Genomic DNA, 24,379 nt, shown 5'->3' on the forward strand with positions numbered 1-24,379 from the left:
AGTGGGCAGCGACCCTTCACCACAGGCACTCCTACCAGCCACCGCCAGTTGCCCACAGCTGCGCTCCTGACTGAGACTGGATCCTAGAAATGCATCTCAGGGTCTCGTGGGACATGGGTCTCTGAGGAGACATTGCGTGGATGGCCATGTGCCTCTGCGGGTGTTCTTCCAGATGCCCATGTCAGAGAACCATCTGCAGAGCTGGGTCTGAATCTCAGGGCAGGGCAGGCTCCCGGCCTTCCTCCCGAGGGGGCTGCTGAGCAGGACCATGGCTGGGGAGCTCCTCAGGACCCCACATCACTGTGCCTGGGGGGATCTGAGGTCTCCGCCACCAGGTGTGGAGCAAGGAACCCCCTCATCTGGGCCTGCTCTGTGTCCTTCTGGCTATAATGGAGTGACCCTGGTCCCCACCCTGGCTCCCTGTGCTCAAGCCTCTGCCCATCAGGAGACCGTCACGGCCCCATGGGAGTATCCCTGAGGAAGGAAAGGGGACCCGGGTGCAGAGCAATGAGGGTGCTGGGGTCCTCTGGCCCAGGACATGGGGGTGCAGCAGGCTGGGCTGTTGGCACTGTGCAAACTCAGTCTGGGTTCCTGCTGCCCAGACAGAGCAGGAGGGGCGGGTCCTGGGTCTGAGAGGCTGCCTGCTGGACCCCGACTCTGCCCGGCCCTGCAAGCATCAGGCAGCATGTTCCAAGACTGCTGTGTCTTGATTTAGGCACAACTGGTTTAGAGATGTGTGTCTCCGTGAATTGGGGTGTGTACTTTTTCCTTTTGAATGTGAATATTTTAAAACAAAGATGAGAACTTCCTTTTGTTTCAAAAACTAGCTTCCCCAAAAAGCCCCCTGGCCCTTCTCAGATTGGCCGGTGGGCTCCGCATGTGTGGGGGGCAGGGCTGAGGTCTGGAGGTGCCCACCCCAAAGACCCAAGCCAGCTGCTCGGCTCCATGCACTCACGGCCTCCTCCTGCCTGCAGACGCAGCCGGTGCCCAACCCCATGGCCTATTACCTGCACAGGTCGCCCTGGTGGTTCCACCGCTTCGAGACGTTCAGCAACCACTTTCTCGAGCTCCTGGTGCCCTTCTTCCTCTTCCTGGGACGAAGGATGTGCATCCTGCACGGCGTGCTGCAGATCCTGTTCCAGGTGAGCCAGGCCACTACCCCACGACCTGGGGCGCCCTGCTGCCCCCGTGTCCCATGTCCCCCACCCTGTCCCCTGTGTCCTGTGCCCCTGCCCCGTCCCTTGTGTCCTGTGCCCCATTCCCTGCTGTTCCCCATGTCCTGTGCCCCAACCCTGTCCCCCTGTGTCTGCAGAAGGTGCCAACCCATCTCACTGTGTCTCTGGTAACCCATGTTGAGGAGGACTCTGGGGGTGTCGCAGGCCCTGCCCCAGCCTGCGTTAGCATCAGGACCTCTGGGAAGAGGGCTCACCAGCTTCTCTTCACCCCTCACAGGAGCCCCACAGGGTCCCCATGGCATCCCCCCTTGCAGGCTGGATGCCAATGGTCTCCTACCCCACTCCCTCTGTGCCCCAGGCAGGGTCTGGCTCCTCCTGGGAGCACACATCCTGGCCAGCGAGCAGCAGCGGCTGGGTCTGTGGTTCTGCAGCAGGCTGGGCTAGGTGTGTGGTCCCCCATTGTTGGGACCCAATCCTAAAACTTCTGAAGTTCTAGGGAGTTCCTTTCATGCATCAGATGTCAGTCCACCAGGAATCGGGGTTCTGAGAGAGGCCAGTTCCATTTTTTTTTTCCACATGGATGAGTGTCTGAGCCCGTGGGATTTAAACATTTTCTGTCTTATTTATTGTGTATTTTTGTGTGTGTGTGTCCTTTTTGAGACCGGCCGCACCGCGCCCAGCCAGTGAGTGCTGTGAGTGCACCGGTCATCCCTATATAGGATCCGAACCCACGGCGGGAGCGCTGCTGTGCTCCCAGTGCCGCACTCTCCCAAGTGAGCCACGGGCTCGGCCCTTTATTGTGCATTTTTATTGAGATATTGCTTACCTCCAGTGAAATGCACAGCTCTTAGGTGTGTGTTTGACGTGTTCTTGCAAATGAACACACCTGAGCCCACACCTCGTCAGATGGGGAGGTCCCCACACCCCTGCCCTTGGTTCCCGAGTCTACCAGCCCAACCTTGTGTCCAGGGCGCTGGGTGTTCTCTGTGGAGGCGAGCCTCCTTCCCCAGCACCATGGCGTGTGTGTTTGCCCTTGGTTGACCGAGCACCGTGCCAGTCCACAGATGCCCTGCAGCTGGGCTGTCCATTCTTCCATCCGTGGGCTTTCAGGTTGCATTTTGCCATAGCCAGCTGTGAACACTGGCACACTCATCTCTCTGTGACATGCTTCCCAGGGCATTGCTGTCCTACGGGCAAACATACTGCCCATTTTCCAAAGACGCTGCTCTGCTCCACTCCCCACCTCCCACAAGGCCTGGGAGCTCCGGTGGCTCCTCGCTGACAGCTGGCTGTGGCAGGTCTCCCCTGTCAGCCGGCCGTGCGTCAGCAGGGGCGTCTCGAGGTGTTTCAGTTTTCCTGACGGCCAACCGTGTTGCAGTAAACCTGACTGGGTAGGACTGACATATACAGAATTGTCCTCCTGTCCAGGACCACGAACCCACTGCTCCGAGCCTTCAGGTCTCCCCCAGCACCTTCAGCAGTCGGCCCTCCACATCCGTGCGTGTAACTGCCTTTCTGTCCTTTTTAGCTTTGAGTTTATTCTCATTCTGTCGTTTTCTGTCTTCTAGTTAGTAAGTTACACACTCTATTTCTCTCACGGGTTATTTGCTCACTTAATGAACTGGGGTCTCAGTGTAGTCTGCACCGTTGCCACCGTGACTCGGGGCCTTAGAATGTGTGACCCAGCTCTGTCCCCAATCAGTTCACCTGCTTTTGTTGTTCCAATATCTTAGGGCTGTTTTGTTTTGTTTTTTAATTAACAGACTTCTTTTAGAACAGTTTTAGTTGACAGAAAAATTGTGCAGAGACCACAGAGGGTTCCCGTGTGTTCCTCCGTGCCCCCTCACCCCCCGACACACACACAGTTCCCCTTCATGAGCACCTTGCACTGGAGTGTTACATTGTTACAGCTGATGAGCCAATGTGGACGCATTACTATTAACTAAAGCCCACAGTTGACACTGGGGTTCACTCTTGGTGCTGTACATTCTGTGATTTTGACAAATGTGTAACGACATGTGTCCACCACTACAGGATCATACAGAGAAATTCCACTGCCCAAAAAATCCTTTGCACTCCGCCTCTTCATCCCTGTACCCCAACCCCCGGCAACCACCGATCTTTTTACCATCTCCCTAGCTCTGCCTTTTCCAGATCATAAACCTGGAGTCATACAGTACACAGGCTTTCAGACTGGCTTCTCTCAGTAAGATGCATTTAAGGTTCCTGCACGTCTTCTCACGGCTTGGTTGCTCATTCTTTTCATTGCTGAATCGTTGTGTGGATGCTCCAAAGTTTACTTGTCCATTCACCTACTGAAGAGTTGCAGACAGAGCCACCAGGCCACACGAGCTTCCTGCATGGGGCACTGTTGGTAACTTTGCCGAGACGCAGGCATGCTGCGACCAGCGCCCCGCAGGCTCCGCAGACACCAGGGAGGGGGTGTCCAGCCTGGAAGGATGGGTCTGTTCCAAAACTCCTAACCTGGACGGGGCAAGGTGGGTGGGGGTTCCTTGGGAACAAAACCCAGGTTGATAGCAAGGGTCTCCTCACATTGGCACAGCTCAGTAGCTGCCTCAGGGCCTCTTATGTGAAGCATCTCACCCGCCCCACACACCAGTGGATCCTGAGCCACCTTCAGCCCTGTGGTCCCAGCCAGCAAGAGGAGGCACTGGGCAGAGGATCAAACCCCCTGAGAAGCATCTGCCATCGTGGGGTCCATCGCCTGCCAAAGTATCCTGGCCAACGGCTCCCAACTGCCCCTGCAGGTGGAGAACGTGGAACCATCCACACCAGGCTCTGGGCCCCAGTGCCCAAGGCAGCTGGACACCACCGGATGACCAGCATGGCAAGGAACGCGGATCTGCAAGGGCTTCACGGCTCGCAGTGACTGAGCCGTGCTCCCTGGGCTGGGAGGTGCGGACGAGGCTGCTTCGCTGCTGGTGCTGCACTTCAGCCAGCCTGTGCCTCTGTGGCCATGAGCCACTGGCCGGTGGGGACCCTCTGTGCCCCTCGGGCTGTGCTGAGCTGGCTCTGGGAGACGCTAATGAAAAGCAAACTGCTGTGTGGCTTGAAAGAGTAAGTGAAAGAGGCGTGAGACAGTTGTGCTGCAGGAAAGGGCTCAGCCACCTGAGCATGGAACCAGGAGGAGCAGCTTCAACCTTTGAACTTTGTTTGATTGGAATGCGGTTGGCATAAGTCACACGGTGTGCCAGGAAGAGACTCCGGCAGCCACGCCCCGATGCGGAAGGCTGTCCTGTGGGCTCCATCTCCGGTGTCCACCCAGGTCTGGGGTCTGCTGCCTGCTGGACCTCCTGACCAGACTCCCTGAGATGGCGGTGGATGGGGTGATGCAGGAACACCAGGCAGGGGAGAGGACAGAGCTGGACCTCAAAGGGCCCTACCACCAACCCAAGACTCTGGATGTTATTCCAGACAACCCGGCCCCACCTTCCCTTCTTCAGGAGGTCCAGGCACGTCCCTGACGTACTCCTCTCCAGCCCCATGCCACATCCAGGACACGGCAGGAGAACCAGCGTTGGGGCCCTTCTCCAAGACCGGGTCTGGTGTCTCCCCCTCTGCAGAAAGGGCAAGTGGCTAGCTGCTGTGGCTGCGATGTCTCCTGCCCCTCCCACACAGCATGGGGCCCTGGGCTCAGGGAGGCGGGGATGGCCTTTTCTCCCCCAGGCCAGGTCCTCTTGGGCATTTGGGGGACAACATCACACGGGATTGAGAGAGGCCATGTGCTCTCTCAAACACAGGGTGCCTGACAGGGCCGCACTCTCATCTCTGGCCCTCCTCTGCTGGCCGAGCACCCGCATCCCGAGGCGTATCTCCAAGTGCAGCTCTCTCTCCGGAGCCCGCCCTGATTCCGCCTGTTCCTGTCTTCCTTCCTGTGGGACAGACTGTGCAGCTCACCTCCTCCCACGCTCGGTTTATACAGCTGCTCCGGAGGGTTCCGCAAGGCCACAGACCCACTGTCCACTTGGAGAGGCACACGTGAGAAGTGACAGAGTAGCGGCCGCCCCCGCCTGGCACTCACTCTGAAGGGAGACCCAGGAGAGGCAGCAGGGCTTGGCCTGGAGACTCAGCCCAGAGGCCAGCAGGGGTGGCAGGGTTGGCAGTGGCAGGGGTCAGGAGTTGGTCTTGGGAGAGGTGGGAGTTTGCGGACAACATCTGTGGCCCACTGAGGCCCCTGCCTGTGTTGGGCTGCCCAGCCCAGCCTGAGGGAGTGTCACCGGCCAGCCAGGGCTCTCCTTTCCTTTGGCTGCTGGGACCCCCCGCCCCTGCCCACCCCATCCCACACCATCAGCAGCACACACACCACTGTCCCCAGGGCTGGGCACCTGGACCCCTTCTTATTTTTTCTTGGCTGTGTTAAAGTGCACAAAACCTTAATTTACCATGTTGAGTGTACAGTCTAAGGGAATGAACTTCACGCACGGCATTGCGGGGCCACCACCTCCACCCAGTTCCAGAACTCTTCGTCTCCCAAAAGGAAGCCCCATGCCCATCAGACATCACTCCCCAGTGCCCGCCCCAGCCCTGGCTGGCCTCTGTCTCTGCGGATCTGCCCAGCCGGACACTTCCTGTAAATGGAATCACACAGCATGTACTCTTGTGTCTGGCCCCTTCCCTGAGCATGATGTTTCTGATGTTCATCCGTGTTGTAGCATGTGTTGGAATTCGGTTCCTTTTTAAGGCTGAATACTCCTCCATCATGTGGATACATCTAACTGTCCATTTGTCAGGTGTGTGGCAGTTGACCAGTGCGTTCCTGGACTTTGATGAGACTGATGTTAGATTCAGACTGGATTCCTATTCTCTATCTACTGCCAAGTTCTGCTTTTTTCTAATCCCAGCACAATATTGATTACAGTCCTGGGTTCATGGCCACCAGAAAGTCTACCTGGGAGCTCACAAGTGGCCTCTGTGGAAAGTCCCCCATGAGCACATGTGTCCTCTATGGAAAGTCCCCTGTGAGCGTGCACATGTCCTCTTGGAAAGGCCCCTGGGAGCACACGCATGTCCTCTGTAGAAAGTCACCTGGGAGCACACATGTGTCCTCTGGTAACTGGGAGCCCAGAGGGGATATCCTGAAATCCACCCTCTTCCTTTCGGGTCAAGTTGCATCAGCCCCAGAATATCTGCTCGGTGTCTCCTGGGCCGCAGATTCTACCACCTTGAGTTCATCTTCCTCTCCGTCCTCCGGGGCCTCTCCTCACCTCGCCTCCGCACAGCAGTATGGGGCCAGTGGCTCCAGTGTGGTCATCTGCAGCCTGCACTCAGGGCCATGACTCTACACTGAATCCCATTTTTCTTATTAAAAAAATACCCCACCAGATGGATGGAGGAGAAAAACCGGACCAGGCCGAACAGGGACATGCAGCCGGGCCACATGACATCCATGTGGGGCAGGCATTTCTGAGTCCTCAGGGTCCTGCAGCTTTATTAGAAACAGGATTTGCCCCCAAATCTGTGCCTATGGACCCTTGTTCACTGGGTCTGGGGTTCCCCACCTGGGCTCATGTTAGACTGACCCCAGGGGTCTTTGCAAATATGCTCGTGCAGGGCCCCATCCTGACCAACCAAGAAGATGCTGGTGGGGCCAGGCTGTGCTCGAAGCTCCCCAAGCAGTTTCGGCTCGTGGCTGGGCTGAGAGGCCCCCAGAGCAGCCAGCGCTGGGCCCCAGGCCATCTACCAGGACAGCCCCAAATGGGTCAGCTTGAGTGGGAGCATCGGCTGAGAATTTGTTGTGTGTTTCCACTGCTAAAAACACACAGACACACACGCTTGCACAAACACACACACATACACACGCACGTATATTTTAGAACTCTGCTTGCACAAGGAGAGAAGTGGACAGCAATGTGTCTGAATAAGCCATGAATCCACACTTCACAGAACGCTGTCCTAATTCATAACCAACCCAGCTGGCTCCCTGTGCAGACCCCTGGTCAGACATTCACATCTAGAATCTTCAAACTTCTCCCGGTTACTGGGGTTTGTGTTGTGCTGCATGATCTATCCTCCTGCTAATGCTGGGCTCGGCCACGCAACCCTGTGGCCAGCAGGATGTGACCAGAGCATCCCAAGGAGGACAGGCCTTAGAACTACTGGCCCAGGAAGGAAAAAGTTGACTCCACGGGCCCCAGGGCCCCAGAGCAGCGCCGACCTCAGGCTACACGGCTGTCACTCTTCCCATGACTGCTCACGCGCAGCTGTGACCACCCAGCACGCTGAGCTGTCACATGCCTCACAGATCCGTTCTCTCTCTCGCAACGTATTTCTGTAAGACCAACCTACGACAGTGACTGTTTTCTCTGGAGATTTGGTAGGACCACCTGGACGGGGCCTTGGGGGCAGGAGCTTGATCACTAATTCTGTTTAACAATTGCTAGTTACTTGTGTCTTTCGTCTTGCACCAACTTAGGGACTTCATGTTTTTTCCAGAAATGCATTTCTTTTGGCTAAGCGTGCAGATGCACTTCCACACTGAGCTTTAGAAAATCCTCCTTTCATCATTCGTGTTTCCCTGTGATTTTGCCTCTCTCGCTGGGAGCTGTTTGCTGATGCTCCTGAAGTTTGTCTCTGGACCCCTCTTCAGCAGCTGCAGGGCTCTGCTGTCTCCTCTGCCTGCCACTGTCACCATTCTGTCTCACTGAGCTCTGCTTCTCTCTCATTTCCCTTCATTTCAGTTTCTGGAACTGGGAGTAGGGGCGGGGGCTGCTGGTGGCTCCAACTCCAGCTCTGCCGTCCTTGTTTCCTGTTTCCTGAGGGACATCCCCCGGCAGACACGGTTTAACTGCCCTCCTCGACGGTCACCTCTCTGTCCTCTTCCTCATGCAGAACTTGTTTCTCTCCCTCCCATCTGGCACTCCAGCACTCCTTAGTCACTCTCATGTCTTTCTCTAATTCAGGAAAGTTTTGGCATTTATACAGGGCCACAGGTTGTGGGTAGCAGATCAGGTTGGGGGCAGCATGTGGGGTGGGTGGCATAAAATGCCAATGGCCTGTCCCATGGAAGGGCAAGCTGTAGAGGCACCTCTGGGCCTTTGTTTCCAGTGCCTTTGTTTCTCCTCAGCAGAGCTTGGGTTGTTCAGGTTGACTTGGTGCTGAGTTGGTGGGTCCACGCAGGGCCAGTTGAGTTGTGGTGGCTGTGGGGACGGCTGAGAGGCAGCATCAGGTGCTGAGTTCCCTTTGCTCCCAGAAGCAAGGATCCTGCATCCTGGGAGGCTCTACCCCCCTCACTGAGACTTGGGTGCCACCCCCAGGTGGTCCTCGTCATCAGTGGGAACCTGAGCTTCCTGAACTGGCTGACCATGGTGCCTAGCCTGGCCTGCTTCGATGACGCCGCTCTGGGATTCCTGTTTCCCTCCGGGCCAGGCAGCCTAAAGGATGAAGTTCTGAGAATGCAGAGGGAGGAAACCCAAGGGCACCGGCCCATGCCAACATACGGTAGGTAGGACGCGGCCCCGGCCAGCCCGGGTTACCCCGTGCCTAGCACCCCGTCATATATGTGTGCACAGGAGAGCTGGGCATCCCTCCAGGCAGGGATGGTGGGCTGGGTGGGAGGTGAGTCCATGCCCTCTGCTGCACAGGGACCATGCACTGTCCCTGGGAGCAGGGCACGGTGGCTTCAGGTCTCTTTTGCATCCCCAGGACCCAGGACAGCTGGCCCTTCATGAGCTACAGCCAGGCCCCTTACAAGGGCCACTGTCATGACTATCTCCACACCAGTCTCAGAAGAGGCTCTTGGCTTGGGAACAGGGTAGGGCACCTTCCAGACTCGGGGTGGGGAGCCAGCAGCCACACAGGCAGCCAGCCACCCCCTTGGCTTCTGTGAGACAGGCAGGCCGGACAGCGGCCACAGTCTCCCTAGGGGATGCAAAGCAGGGCAGCCCGGCCTGGAGAAACCTTGGTGACCCAGGCAGAAGCTTACACCCTTCCTCCCTCTCTCGGCCAGGCTGTGTGGTACGGCGGATGGTCAACCTCTCACTGGGCATCCTTGTGACCTGGCTCAGTGTCCCCGTCATCATCAACCTGCTGAGTTCCCAGCAGGTCATGAACGTCTCCTTCAACCCACTCAGAATCGTCAACACTTATGGGGCCTTTGGAAGGTATGAGGCTGGGCTTCTCGTTTCGGGTGCCTCCTGGACCCGGGTGTGGTCTCCCTTGCTCAGTGCGAGCACCATGTGGTGATCAGTGTCCCGAGGCCCTGAGAACAGACTCAGCCCTGACCAGCCTCACTGGGCACTCTTGTCCAGGGGTACTGGGGTCTGCTCTCCCATCCCTCTGGGTCCAGTGTGGCCCCATCGGGGGCATACGGGTTATGCCCACATGTCACCTGCCTCACTGCTCTTCCCGCAGCCTGGCACACAGCAGTAGCAGCAGGAGATCGGGGGGAGGCCACAACTGGGCTGCCCCATCACCAGGCAGAGCTGAGTGCATGAAGGTCTGGGGTGAAGCAGTGTGGCTCCCCACACAGGGTCAGGAAGGAGCCAGCAGTCCCCGCTGGGTGTGTGAAGGGCTGTCCTTGGTCCTGACCCCATGAAGTGGGTACTCAAGGGTCAGGGGTCAGAACCCCAGATTGCCTGGTGGTATAGCCGTGCTCCCTTGACCCCTTCTGGGAGACCAGTGAGGAGGCCGGCACCTCCCACCCACCCAGAAGAGCAGGGAACTCCTGACCACAGCCAGGGCCTCGGTCCACCCACTGATGTGTCCAGAAGTGTCCACACCTGAAGGGGATCGGGAGGGGGCAGCCAGTCCTTGACTGGCCCTCGGCCATGGCTGCTGGGCAGGAGGCTGGGTGGGGCCCCAGGCTTCCTATAGTGCTCCCTGCACATGGGTGGTGTCCTGGGGTCCTGGTACCCTCCCTGCTCTGAGGCCAGTCCCAGTGTGTCCCTGCAGTCTCATGCCACTCTCACTGCAGAGCAGCCACTGGCTTTGGTTTCCCGGCCTCTGGTCCCTGCACAGTCTCCACTTCCCACGTGCCCACCCAAAGCCACTGAAGGGTGGTGGGGCATGTGCTGGCTGCAGGCTAGTGGAGGGGGTGCCCTCGTATCAGCCCACGAAGGGACCCAGGTGGCCCCAGCAGCAGGCGGAGTGACCCCTGCTGAGCACCCTCCCCCAATCCCTCCATGCACCACAGCCTGCCCAAAGGGTGAGAAGGGGGTTTCCTGCAGGGACAGGAGCCCAGGCGGCCCTCTGGGCCTCCTGCACCACCAGCCAAGAGGCAGGGGGTGTGTGCTGGACCCTCTAGAGGGCCGCACGGGTTGGGGGCAGGAGGGGCAGCTGGGAGCCCTCACCAGGCACCCCACTCAGCATACCCCAAGGAGTCTGGGGGAAGGTGGACACCCCCAGGACCACAGGAGAAGCACAGCTGGCACCCCACATGCAGTATGGACATGCAGTGAGCTCCCAGCCTGCCTCGGTCTCCCCACAGCATCACCAAGGAGCGGACGGAGGTGATCCTGCAGGGCACGGCCAGCCCCAATGCCAGTGCACCCAATGCTGTGTGGAAGGACTACGAGTTCAAGTGCAAGCCGGGCGACCCCAGCAGGCGGCCCTGCCTCATCTCCCCCTACCACTACCGCCTCGACTGGCTCATGTGGTTCGCAGCATTCCAGGTAAGGACCGTCTGCAATTCTTCACAGGGCAGCCTCCACCTACTACCTGAGCCCACACGCTCTCCTGACCTCCCCTCCTGTGGGCAGTCACTGCAGACAGAGGCCTCCGGTCACTGCAGCATCTCCAAGGCTGCAGCACCCTTGGTGGGGAACCCGCAGCCCCCAAAACACCCACCCTGGGGTCTGGTGGGGGAAGGCTAAGAAATCCCCAGTGCTGGGGGGCATGGCAGGGTACAGAACTCACTGCTGTAATCCTCCTGCTGAGGCCCTTGTGGTCCCAGCTTACCTGTCAGGAAGTGGGTCTTCTGGAAGGCTCCATCCAGGGCTAGCCCAGGGCGTGGCCAAGAGGCCCAGCACCTGCTCAGTGGCCACCTAGCAGAAGGGCTGGGGGCTCCCGGCAAAGGCGCTGGCTGGGCTGGCACAGGAGTGAGGGATGTACGGACATCAGCCTACAGGAGCCCCCACCCCCATACCTGAGCCAAAGAAGCAGGGCCTACTCCCCCCAGGGGAGCCCAAGTGCCCAAGTCAGGGAAAGCCTGAGCAGCCCAGGCCCAGCATGACTGACTGACTAACAGACAGAATGACAGCCGGCAGCGGGAGAGAGCGAGGGCACAGCTGGAGGGTCTGCGGAGGCTGTGCCTGGATGGGGCACCCGGTGCTGGCCTGCAGGGCACACTGCTGTCTCCACTCCAGGGCCTCGCCTGACACCCTGCCCTCTCCTCCTCCAGACCTATGAGCACCACGAATGGATCATCCACCTGGCGGGCAAGCTCCTAGCCAACGACCCCGAGGCCCTGTCCCTGCTCAGGCTCAACCCCTTCGCAGGCAGGGCTCCCCCTAGGTAAGACTCCCCTCCCAGTGTGGGATCTCCTCCATGGCTGACCTCTCAGGGCTTGTCCCCCAAATCCAAACGCCGGCCTGGGACCCAGCCACACCCCTGCAAACGTGCACAGGCCCCGGGCTCCCTCCACCTTTCCCCAACCCCGCTGCTAGAGGCCTGCAGCCTCCTCCCTCCCACAGAGGAGACACTGGCAGGGGCAGGGTGGGCCCCAGGCAGGTGCAGAGAACTGGGTGGGGCTTGTGGGGTGGGCGGGGGCCTTGCTGCAGGGCGGGGCCTGCGGGATGGGGAGGGGCTCTGCTGTGGAGGGTGGGGACTGCCCGGTTGTGACTGGGGACCGCAGTGAGCGCCTGAGGGCCCTGTGGCCTGTCCAACCCTGAGCAGCAACTCTGTGACACCCTAGGGAGGAGGGCGTGTGTGGTCAGGAACTGGCAGGAGCCAGAGTGGTGGGCGGTGGAGGTCCTGGGTGGCGGTGGGGTGGGGGGAAAGAAGGGGCTGACGTTCCCGGCTTTCCAGACTCCACACTGGGGATCTGGGGGCTCAGGAGGAGGCACGACAGGGGTCCCTGGGGCCGTACGCATGAGGAGTCCCGGACAGCCGGGGACTCGGGAGAGATGCAGGAGGGCCCTGAGTGTCGCTGCCCAAGGCTGGGGTTCTGGAAAGAGCAGGGGGCTGGAGAAGAGGAGGAGGCGTGGGGGATTCAGGGGCAGGGGCTGCAGGGCATGGATGGCAGTGCACCGGCCATGGGGGTGGGATGAGAGCAGGGATGACTGGAGACGCCCCAAGTGGCCTCCTGCTCAGACCCGGGGCTGGGGTGGATGCTCTGATGGACATTTGCAAGCCCTGCCCCCAGCATGTGGCTTAGAGTTGAGCAGCACCCAAAGATCATCTGCGTGCTGTCAGCCACTGCTCCTGACAGAAAACACACTCCTGTTTTCCCTCCAAGAAGCCTTGCTGAGAGCAGGACAGTGGGATAGCTGTGGCCCTGGGCCCACTCACAGCTGTCTGCAGTGGTGGCGGTGGTGGGGCGGGCAGTGAGGGACTTCAGAGGCAGCAGGGCAGCTGCGCCCAGGTCTCGCAGACCAAGCAGGATGCCCGTGAACAAACCATGAGCCCCTTCCCCAGCAATGCCATTCTGTAGAGGTGGAGAGGCCTGGGACTTGGGATGGGGGAGGGAGTCCCTTCTCATGGGCCAGGCCTCAGGCTATCCAAGGGAAAGCATCCATCCCAGAGCCCCTGCTGGCTCCAGTACTGAGCCCCAGCTCCCCATGGGCACACCATGGGCTCTGGCACCCAGTCTGGTGGGGTGACCACGCCTCCCACCAGGCACCCCCCTCAGGCAGGGCCACCTTTCTGGGAGCCAGCATGAAACCCCAGGTGACCTGCCTGTCCTGTGGCCCCCAGCAAACCTGGGTGTGGGCAGAGGCAGCTATACGTGGAGCCTGGACAGGTGCAGTCACTTTAGGCAGACATTCATCCCCAGGTTTGCTGGTGACCAGGCCTTTCTCTGGTCCTGGAGCTGTGTCCTTCAGGCTCGAAGCAGGTTCTCTCTGTTACTGTCCCCTGCCTCGGCAGCCCCAGGTGAAGGCTGGCATCTGAGACCTGGCCAGGCCCCAAAGTCTTGGTGTTTGTTCCTATCCCCTTCAGGGTAAAGCTTTCAGACAAGAGCCCCTCATCCCCAGCAGGAGCCCCTTGCCACCTTTAGAGTCCCTTCACACCCCCATGCTGGCCCAGCCCAGGCTGCTGCAGCCTGCTCAGCACCCAGGACTTCTGGAGCTGGCTCAGAGAAAGATCTATAGTCCTCAGGCCCAGGCTTTTTCTTGAAAGTGTATGGATCATCTGTTTTTCAGTCAGAGGTGTTGAAAAATAATCATGTCTGAGCCCTTTCAGGTGCACTTTGTGGATGCCAAAATCTTCCCTAACACAGCTGAATGTTGTGAAAATTGAGATGTGAAAACCAGTTAATGTTTTACTTGACTAGGTAATGAATTAATATTTGGGGGAAACATTTTAAACAACTGAAATATTTATAAATCACCACAGAGCACGTGTCCCTCTACCATGTCTTCCCTTTGTTTGGCAGCTGCAGTGGGGCTGCGTTGTAGCAGGGCATGAGCCTGACCATGGCCTGCATTTAGTTCATCTGTGACTTTTGAAAGTGAGTGAACAGAGACTTGCACTTCTGAGCAGATGGAGTAGATGATTTACCCTGTTCCTCCCATTCAGTACAACTAAAACCCCAGACATTACATGTAAAACAAACACAGGAAGACTCACCCTGAAGAGTGGAGAGAAGAAGCCTCTCCCACAAGGGACCCCAGGACCCAAGCAACCACACTGAAAAGGAGGGGAGCTTCTGGGTCTCTTTGTGCCTCATTTCCTATACTTGGAGATGAAAAGTCAGCAACTCAGCAATGCCAGCAGACATAGCCAACAGATGCCCCAACAAAAGCCTGGTCTCCCTAACCAAGGGACCAGAAAGAAGCAGCTTCACAAGACAGGAGCCTTACAGAAAATAATCGCTCTGCAGCAGCCAAGCAACACAGAAAAAACTATGGCCCCACCCCACCGTGCCAGCAAGATGTAGTGGGGGCCTGGACTCCCACTCTCAACAGGCTGTCAGGAGATGTTCACTACCCACTGCAGTGCTGTCAGAGGAGGCGAAGAGGGAGATAGGACTTTCATCCCTGTAGACAGCAATGAGCCTCCCTTCCACAGCATCAGTGGAGACGACATGGGAGCCTGGATTTCCACCCCCACCTGCAGCACCAAGGGGCTCTTCCTTCTCCCCCTGGAGTGTTCTAAGGTGATACCTAGTTGAAAGTCTGGACTTTCACTTCCACCCAGCAGTGACAAGGAATACCCCTCACATGTCAACTGGACTTCATCCCCACCTGGAAATAGCAAGATGGTACCCCTCCTTCCTCTACCATATGGTGTCAGAAGAAGCCACCTAAAACAGAAGGTTTAAGTAAGACCCAGAATCTCATAACATCACTGCCAAAATGTTCAGTATTTAATTGAATAATCACTTGTCATACCAAGAATGAGGAAGATACCAAACTGAGTGAAAAAAGATGATCCATAGATGAAAACACCAAGGTGACAGAGATGCTAGAGTTTTCTCACAAAGACTTTAAGGAGCCATCATGAAAGTGCTTCAGTAAGCAAGGATGAACATACCGCAAATGAAAAAGTACAGTCTCTGCAAAGAAATAGAAGACATAAAAACAAGCCAAATGAAAAGGTTAGAACTGAAAAGTACAATAACTGAGATAAAATATTCAGCAGATGGACTCCACATCAGAATACAGGGGACAGAGAAAAGAACCAATGAACCTGAAGGTAGAAAAATAGAAGTTAACCACTGTGAACAACAGTGAGAAAATAGACTGGTGGAGAGGGCGGGGGGGAGTAAAGAACCAAACCTCAGGGACCTGTGGGGCTCTAACAAAAGATCTAGAATGTGTGTCATCAAAGTACCAGAAGGAAAAGAGAAAGAGCTTGGGCTGAAAAAGTATTTGAAGAAATAATGACTGAAAACTTCCCAAATTTGGCAAAAGGCACAAACCTACAGAGTCAATAAACTGAGTAAACCCCAAACAAGAAAAAAAACAAAAAAATTCAGACCAAAGCACATCTAAGTCAAACTTCCAAAAACTAAAGACAATGAAAAAGTTGTGAAAGCAGCAAGAGAGAAACAAGGCCTTATCTATAAGGGGAAAACAATTAGAATGACAGCAGATTTCTCCTCAGAAACCATGGAGGGCAAGGATAAGTGGCAAACAGTTTTCAAAAGTCAACCCAGAATACTATTTCCAGCAAAAAAATATCCTTCAGGAATGAAGAGGAAATCAAGGCATTCTCAGATAAAGGAAAAATAAGAGAATTTGTCATCACTATAATTACCCTAAAAGAATGACTAAAGCAAGTTCTCTAAACAGAAAGGGAAAAGGAACTTTAGAACATCAGGGAGAAAGAAAGCAAAAATATGAGAAATAGACTTTCCTTCTTCTCTTCAGTTCTCAATCGTGTTTCATGGTTCAGCAAATGTTATAACTGCCCAAAGGTCAAGATTTACATAGAGGAAATATTTAAGATGATTATTTTGTAAATGGGCGAGGGCAAGTGAACATAAAGGGAGATAAGGTTTCTATACTTCACTTGAGCTGGTAAAATGCCACCACCAGTAGACTATGATAAGTTATGTGTATATAATGAAATACCAAGAGCAAGCACTAAAAATAATCTATACAAGTACAAAGAGATCCACTTAAAAACACTATTGACATATCAAAATAGAATTCGAAAAAGCATTTGCATAATTCTTAAGGAGGAAGGGGAAAAACAAATACATTAAAAACAAAATTGATGGAAAACAAAAAATAAAATGATAGACTTAAACCCTAATGTGTAAATAATTACATTATATGTAAATGGTCTAAATATACCAATTAAAAGATGAAAACTGGCAGAGTTGATTAAAAATCGTGACCTAACTATATGCTGTCTACAGGAAACTCACTTCAAATATGACAGTATAGATAAGTTGAATGTGAAAGGATGGAAGAAAGTAGGAGTGACTGTATTAATATCAGATAAAGTAGATTTCACTACAAAAAAATTATCAAAGAGGGACATTATATAATGATAAAAGATTCAATTAATTAAGTAGACATATCAATCCCAAGTGTGTGTGCCCTCACTACAGAGCTGCAAAATATGTGAAGAAGAAATAGATAGAAATGAAAGGAGAAATAGACAAATCCACAATTATAGAAGGACACTACAACACCCTTCTCTCAACAATTGATAGAGCAAATAGATGGAAAATCAGCAAGAATGTAAAAGAACACAACACCACCAAATCAACATTTGTAGAATATGCCACCCACTGAACTGAATGAAAATGAAAATACAACATGTCAAAATTTGTGTGATGCAGCTAAAGCCGTGATGAGAGGGAAAGCAGTAAATGCATACATGAGAAAAAAGAGAACATCTCAAGTTAATAATCTAAGCTCAAGATTATATCAAGAACTAGAAAAATATGAGAAAAATAAACCCAAAGCAAGGAGCAGGAAGGAAATAATAAAAAATAGAAAATGAAATTGAAAACAGAACAGTAAAGAAACCAATGAAACAAAGAGATGGTTCTTGGAAAAGATCAGTAAAATTGACAAACTTCTAGTAAGAATGACAATGAAAGGGAAAAGATACACTTACCAATCAGAAATGAAAAGACATACCACTACAGACCCTGCAGACGTGAAAAGGATAATAAGGGAATACTGGAACGATTCTACAATTCTACACACATAGATTTTTCAACTTAGATGAAACAGACCAATTTCTCAGAAACCCAAATTACCACAACTCACCTGGTATGAAATACATAATTTGAATAGCCCTATAACTTTTAAAGAAACTGAATTTGTAATTTAAAACTCCCAAAAAGAAATCTCCAGGCCGAGATGGTGTTAGTGGAGAATTCTTTCCATGTTTAAAGAAGAATTAAAACCTACCCTACCCAGACTTTTCAAAAAAATAGAAGGGAAGGGAGAATGACTTGATATATTTTATGAAGCTAGTGTTTCTCTGACATCAAAGCCACACGAGGTAGTATAAGAAAATTGCAAACCAATATCCCTCATGAATACAGACACAAAAAAATTTTAACAAAATATTAGTAAATAGAATTCAGCAATATACAAAAAGGAATTATGCACAGTGACCAAGTAGGATTTCTTCCAGGGATGCAAGTTTAGTTTAATATTTGAAAATCAATCAGTGTGATCCACCATCTTAACCAATGAAAGAAGAAAACTTGCATGATTGTATTAATTGTTGTAGAAAAAGCCTTTGAAAAATTTTGAACACCTATTCATGATATATATATATACATATAATTTGGATCCTCATTCAAACAAATTAGAAAGATTTGTGACATTAAAGAAATAATTGAAAATGTAAACACTGACCAAATATTTGATGATATCCATGAATTGTTACTTTTGTAAGATACAATCATGGTATTATGATTATGTAAAAAGAAAAGACCTCTTTCATTTTAGAGTCACCTACTGAAATGTTTATTCATTAAGTAAAATGTCTGGAATTTGCTACAAAATAATTTGGGAAAGGGAGGCAGATAAAAGTGTACATGAAATAAGTTTGCTGAAGCTAGATAATGGATTACAGAGGGTTATTGTACTATTCTCTCTCTCTCTCTCTCTCTCTCTCTCTCTATATATATATATATATATATATGTATGTATATATATATACATATATTTTAAACTCTTGGAAAAATAGGAAAAATGAAGAATTTCCTCAGCTTAGTAAAGAGCATCTGCAAAAACCCTGCATCCAACATTATACTTAATGGTGAAAGAGTGAATTCTTTCCTTTAAGATCAGGGACGAGTAAAGGGTGTCTGCTCTCACCACTCTTATTCAACACAGTACTGGAAGCACTAGACACTGCAATAAAGCAAGAATAGGAAATAAAAGGCATATGGATCATAAAGGAAGAAATAAAACTGTGCCTGTTTGCACATGATTGTCTGTTAGAAAATCCCAAGGAATCTACCAAAAAACTCCTAGAACTAATAAGTGAGTTCAGCAAAGTCAGAGGGTATAAGACCAACATACAAAATTCAATTATATTATTATTATTTTTGTAACTGGCTGGGACCAGGATCTGAATCTATGACCTTGGTGTTATAAGCCTGTGCTCTAACCAACTGAGCTAGCCAGCCATGCCTCAGTTGTATTTCTATATACTAGCAATGAACACAGACACCCGAATTAAATAAACAGTACCATGGACAATCACTCAAAACACTGAAATACTTAGGTGTAAATCTAACAAAACATGTACAGGACTTGTATGGGGAGAACTATACAACACTGCTGAAAGAAAAAAAATTTAATATCTAATTAATGGAGCGATGCCATGTTCATGGGTTAGAAGACTCAGCGTAGTAAAGATGACAGTTCTCTCCAAGTTGATGTACAGGTTTAGTGCAATTCTTGTCAAAATCCCAGCAAGATTTCTTTGTAAACGTGGACAAGTTAATCTAAAATTTATAAGGAAAGTAAAGGAACTAGTATAGCTAAAACTATTTTGAAAAATAATAAAATGGGAGGACTCAATCTACCAATATCAAGACATACTATATAACTACAGTAATCAAGACTGTGGTATTGGAGGGATAGACACATGGATCAGTGGAACAGAACAGAACCAACAAAGAGAGTCACAAATCTGCCCAACAGATTTTTAGCAAAAGCAATTTAGTGAAGAAAAGACAGCCAGTTCAACAAATGGTCCCACAGCAACTGGACTTTCACAGGCAAGAGAAAAGAGAAAACCAAACCCTTCAACCCGAGTCTCACATCCTATACAGAACTAACTTGAAATGGATTGTGGATTTAAACATAATACATAAAACAATAAACAATAAAGAAATAGGAGAAAAACTTTGGGATTTAGGGCTATGCAAAGAGTTCTAGACATGATACTAAAAACATGACCCATAAAATGGAAAAATAGTAAATTGAACTTTATTAAAATTTAAAAATGTTTGCTCTGTAAAAGACCCTGTTGAAAGGATTTTTTAAAAGCTACAGACTATTAAAAAAATATTGCAAACCATATATCTGACAAAGGACTAAAATCTAGAACCTGTGAAAAACTTTCAAAACTCAACAGTGAAATAATCCAATTAGAAAATGGGCACAAGATATGAAGAAACATTTCACCAAAGAGGACATACAGTGGCAGACAGCACATGAAGGTGCTGGCCTTTAAGGAAATGCAAACGAAGAGCACAGTGGGACACACCATACACCTGAGAGAATGACTAAAATAAAAAATAGTGACAATACCAAAAGCTGCCAGATGCTAAGAAATCGGATTCCTCATACATTGCTGGTGGAGAGTTAAAATGGTACAGCCACTCTGGAAAGCAATTTGGCAGCATCTAAAAAATGGAACCTGCCGTTACCATACAATCCAGCAGTTGCACTCATGGACATTTAACCAGAGGAATGAGAATCCAGGTTCGTGCAAAAACCGTGCACAAATGTTTATACTATCTAATAGCCAAAAACTGGAAACAGCAATAACAAGGAGCACTGGTCAGAAGTCAGAGAGAGCACTGGTCGGAAGTCACAGGGAGCACTCCTCAGCCACAACAAGGAGCACTAATCAGCCACAACAAGGAGCACTACTCAGAAGTATCAAGGAGCATTGGTGAGCAGTCACAAGGAGCACTGATCAGAAGTCAAAAGGAGCATTGGTCAGCAGTAATGGAGCACTGATCAGCAGTCACAGGGAGCACTGATGGGCAGTCACAGGGAGCTCTGGTTAGCAGTGATGGAGCTCTGATCAGCAGTAGTGGAGCACCGATCAGCAGTCACGGGGAGCTCTGATCAGCAGTAGTGGAGCACTGATTGGCAGTCACGGGGAGCTCTGGTCAGGAGTAATGAAGCACTGATCGGCAGTCACAGGAAGCACTGGTTGGCAGTAATGGAGCACTGGCCAGCAGTTACAGGGAGCAACATTTTGCTGTGCCCAGCTACCTGGATACTCCTCCAGGGACTGCTGAGTGAGAAAAGCAATTCCAAAGGTTGTGTGCTGTGGGAATCTGCTCACTAACATCCCTGAGATGACAAAGGAGAGCAGAGGAGTGGTTTTGGGGGGCTGAGGAAGTGGTGGGGTGGGCAGGGGTCATGGCTATAAAAGGGCAGCAGGAGAGGCTTGGTGGCGATGGTGTTCTGCATCTGGATGGTGTCAGTGTCAGGACCTGGCTGGGATCTTGGACTATAGTTCTGTGAGATGTTACCCACAAGTCCTGTTAAATGTGCTGGGAGAGGCCCTATTGTAATCACCCTGAAGGTCCTTCTGGGGACAATGTCATGGCCCTCCCGAGCACATTGTCTGCAGGACCGGGGACACCCCTGGCGGTTGCTGGTTCCCTGAGACCCCTTCCCACCCACCTGCCAGACAGAGCAGAGGCTCTGGCTCTTTCCAAACTCTCCAGTTCCAGCCCTTGATGTCTCCCTCTCACCATCCAGGGACCCCACCTGCCACGCCCAACCTTGGTTGTCAATGGATAGTATGGCCTCTGACCCTGTCCTGGGAAGAAGAGTGCAGGAAAGATGGGGTGATCCCACTATAGGAGCCCTTCCTGGGATCCCCCACCCTCCCCAGCCTGCTCAATCGCACGCTCCAGTCACCCTCCTACTAGGTCTGGCCCAGTGGTGCAGACGCCTGCACCCCCTGCCCACAGGCAGAGCCACAGGCCGAAGCTCAGACTCCAGTCTTGTCCCAGTGCCCCCTGCTGAGCCCACTCCACCCTTCCTCAGGCTGGACACTCTTTGTGGTGGAGTCCCTGCAGAGCCTGCTTTCCTGGAGCCCATCCCAAGCCCTCCACCCATTCCAGGAGCCTCAACCCCGCTGTGCTATCCGCTGGTGGAGGGTGCGGTCTGGAAACCTTCATCCTGCTCATGGGTCTGCCTGGGTTCCGGTTGTGCTCGGGGTGGGGTCTCCCTGGCACCTGTCAGTCCAGCTGGGGGCCCCCTGGGTGGCCCCTGTCCATGGGTGGCCCAGACTCAGGAGACAGAGGCCGGACGGGCCCCTGGTCCCAGGAGCGAGGACCCAAGACTCCACAGCCTTGGGCCCCTCTGAGGAGCTGCAGCTCAGCAGGTGGAGGAGGGAAAGGGGTCCAAGTGGGGTCCAAGTGGGCTCCAGGCTGACATGCTGCCACTCTTGCAGGTGGGTCCGAGGAGAGCACTACAGGTACAAGTTCAGCCAGCCCGGGGGGAAGCACGCAGCAGAGGGCAGGTGGTGGGTCCGGAGGAGGATTGGCCCCTACTTCCCCCCGCTCCGTCTGGAGGACCTGAGGAGTTACTTTAGGTCACGGGAGTGGCCTTATGTGGAAACCAATGCAGACACTGGGCGTGTACCATGAAATAAAGGCCAGAAGACCCCCAGCCCGGGCTGCTCTGAGTGAAATCTCAGCCGTGTGCTTCTGGGACATGGCCGTGGGTCCCTTGCTGTGCCGCCTGGACACTCCAAGCTCGGCACCGCCACTGAGAAAGAAACATGGACAGGAGGGTGTTAGAGACCCCCCGGGGGGGCAGGGAGGCAAGTGGGGGTCAGCAGGGGTCCCAGCTGGCAGTCTGCACTGTCTCCCCTCACCAGGGTGGCTCACAGGCCCTGCCCACCTGTGTCCTAGTCACTTCAGTCTCCAGTCATTTGGGTGAAGCCCAGGAAGTCCCTGGGCCCTGCCCATCCCCCAAGAGCCATCCCCTGTGTGTAGCCCCACAAAGGGGCAATCCCTGTCCCCTGACATCCCACCTATCCCAAGTGCAGGTCCTCTTCTCACACAGGCTCCTGCCCTGCCGCTGCCAGGACCACTCTGCCTGGCTGTGCCGCCAGCAGGCATCTGGACAATGGTCATCACATGGACACCCCCTCAGCTGAAGCCTCGGCTGTGGGCCTGGTCCTGGGGTCTCTTGGGTCCTTGACATCCTGGCGGTCTGGTTTCTGTTCACCCCTCAGCTGTGTTCACAGCCAGGCCCTAACCCCCAGCAGCTGAGGCCGTATCACGTGTCCAGCATGACTGAGCAGCAGAAAATCTTCATTCCCCCACTGATGCAAGACACCTCCTCATCTGGGATGGGGTGTGGGGGGAGATGTGAAGTCCCCCTGTCCTCACCCTCATCTCCCTAAGCCCCATGCACACGCATGCATGTGCACACACAAGCCACACTTGGGCACGCACATCCCAGACTGGCCTGGGCTCCATTTCATCCCAAGGTGGTCAGCGTTTGTGAGGCGTGGACAGACGGCCCTTGTCCTCTCCTTGGGACCCCCCCAGTGTCCCAAGGTTTGGGGTCCCACTGACCTCGTGGCCCCCAGGGCCCTGAGCGATGTACCCCCTTCCCCTCAGCTTGTGACCATGTCCCCAGATCATGCTCCTCAACCTGCAGAGGTGGGGATGGCAGAAGGGTCAGCCCTGGCCAGGGCACTGGGGCGGGGCTCAGTCCAAGAACACCGCCCTGGGCCACCAGCCTCTAATAGGGACTCTGAGGTGGGAAAGTGGGTGTGGCCCAGAGTGTTTGTTGCATCACGTTTGACGTGAATGAGCCAGACTGCCTGCAAGGATGTCATCCCTGCAGGAAGAGCAGCTGCAGCCCTAGGTGGAACACACCTCCCTGCGCCCGGCCGGGGTCCCTGGAGAAGTCGGGAACCGGCCCCACACGGGGCAGCAGCCCCTCCCTTCTCCCAGGACTGGCGGGGGCGGCCATCCCCCCCCCCCCCGACCGTCCCCGGCGCCTGGAGCCACACTGCGGAGGGTCCTGGCGGGGACAGCAAGGTGGTTCAGGCCGGGGAGGCTGGGCGGAGGGGTTACAAGCTCAGTTCTGTGTGGAGTCCCCTCAGCCTGCCTGGAGGGCCAGCCGGCCCAGGTGCGAACAGAGAGACCCTGTTCCGGCTCCGGGGAAAACAGGGTGCCCTGTGTCTGTCGAGGGACAGACGGGCCTCAGAGGGCAGAGCTGGAGCCAGCAAGTCTGCCCACGGCAGCCACCACAGCCTGGCCAGCCCTTCCCAGGGCTGTGCTGTCGGTAGGGGGCACGTGGGGCTGCCCCCACTGGGCGGGCTGGAGCCGGATGGTGGGGCCCAGCCTGGGGGACAGCTGGGAGGGCATCTTGGGCAGGAACAGGAGTTGCTGGAACAGCCCAAGGGATCCATCATCTGGGAGAAGCTGGCACCAAGGGGGCCCCACAGGCCTCTGTGTGGGCAGGGGGAGGCCCAAGGAGACGCCAGCCCTCCAAGCCCCCCACCCGGACCCTCCACATGCAGCCACCCTGCCGGGACCTCAGTGGGTCCCGACAGCCCCTCCTGTCCTGGCTGTATGCTCTAGCAGAGGAAGTACCCAGACTCAGCACCCCCAACTGAGCTCCCAGACCCTGACAACCACCAATCTGCTTCCTGTCTGCGGCTCTTCTGGGCATTTCGTGGAAGTGGAATTGCACGATACATGGTCTTTTGCATCTGGCTTCCCTCATGCAGGGTCTCATGTCAGGTCCATCCTCATGTGGTGTCTAGTGCTTCATTCCTCTCTGAACAAAAGCTACTCCCCTGCGTGGGGGCCACACCGTGTTTACCCAGATGTCAGCGGGTCAGCGTGGTTTGGAAATAGCCCCAAGGGAGTCTGCAAGAGGCAACGTGGACAGAGCTGGGGTGCCCCTGTGTGGGGTGAGGCCCAGGGTCTGCCAGTGACTAGACAGAGCCATAGTGGACATGTGGGGACTGAGAGACCTTGAGTGGGTGTCCCCCACGTTGGGTCATTTGGACTCCTGAGAACCAAGTTGTAACCCCCACATGCCCAGCCCTGTGGTAGGAGAGGCCTGCCCAGCCCAGGAACAGGGGCAGGGGAGGGGGCCCACAGGGAAGAGGGGCACTAGGGCTGGTGCCTGGAAGGTGGCATCCATGCCCCAAGGAGGACGAGGGATGGTGTGTGAGAACCCGGCCTGTCATCCACACCCAGGGTTGCAGGGGATGGCGGTCTGGGGGGCCTCGAGACAGTCCTGGTGGCCTGAGGCCTCTGCCCAGTGAGTGTCGGTGCCCCAGAGCCATGGGGCACTGGAGGGTCATCCAAGTCTGATTGGGCTTGGGGAGGAAATGGGGAGGAGGAAGGGAGCCTGCGGCAGCACCCCACCACA

General features: G+C 53.9%; 1 protein-coding gene across 1 annotated transcript in view; it reads left to right on the forward strand.

The window, feature by feature from the left end:
* Nucleotides 1-21,665, forward strand: part of LMF1 (lipase maturation factor 1) — a 121,781-nt gene extending 100,116 nt beyond the window's left edge. Inside the window, exons 6-11 of the mRNA XM_008570575.1 lie at nt 975-1,142; nt 8,450-8,633; nt 9,142-9,295; nt 10,621-10,804; nt 11,533-11,645; nt 21,426-21,665. Coding sequence (XP_008568797.1) covers nt 975-1,142; nt 8,450-8,633; nt 9,142-9,295; nt 10,621-10,804; nt 11,533-11,645; nt 21,426-21,621 — 999 coding nt within the window. The 3' untranslated portion in view covers nt 21,622-21,665. The remainder of the gene's footprint in view (nt 1-974; nt 1,143-8,449; nt 8,634-9,141; nt 9,296-10,620; nt 10,805-11,532; nt 11,646-21,425) is intronic.
* The last annotated feature ends 2,714 nt before the right edge of the window (nt 21,666-24,379 follow it).

Source organism: Galeopterus variegatus, unplaced genomic scaffold (assembly GCF_000696425.1).
Source record: "Galeopterus variegatus unplaced genomic scaffold, G_variegatus-3.0.2 Scaffold615, whole genome shotgun sequence".
Lineage (NCBI taxonomy): Eukaryota > Metazoa > Chordata > Mammalia > Dermoptera > Cynocephalidae > Galeopterus > Galeopterus variegatus.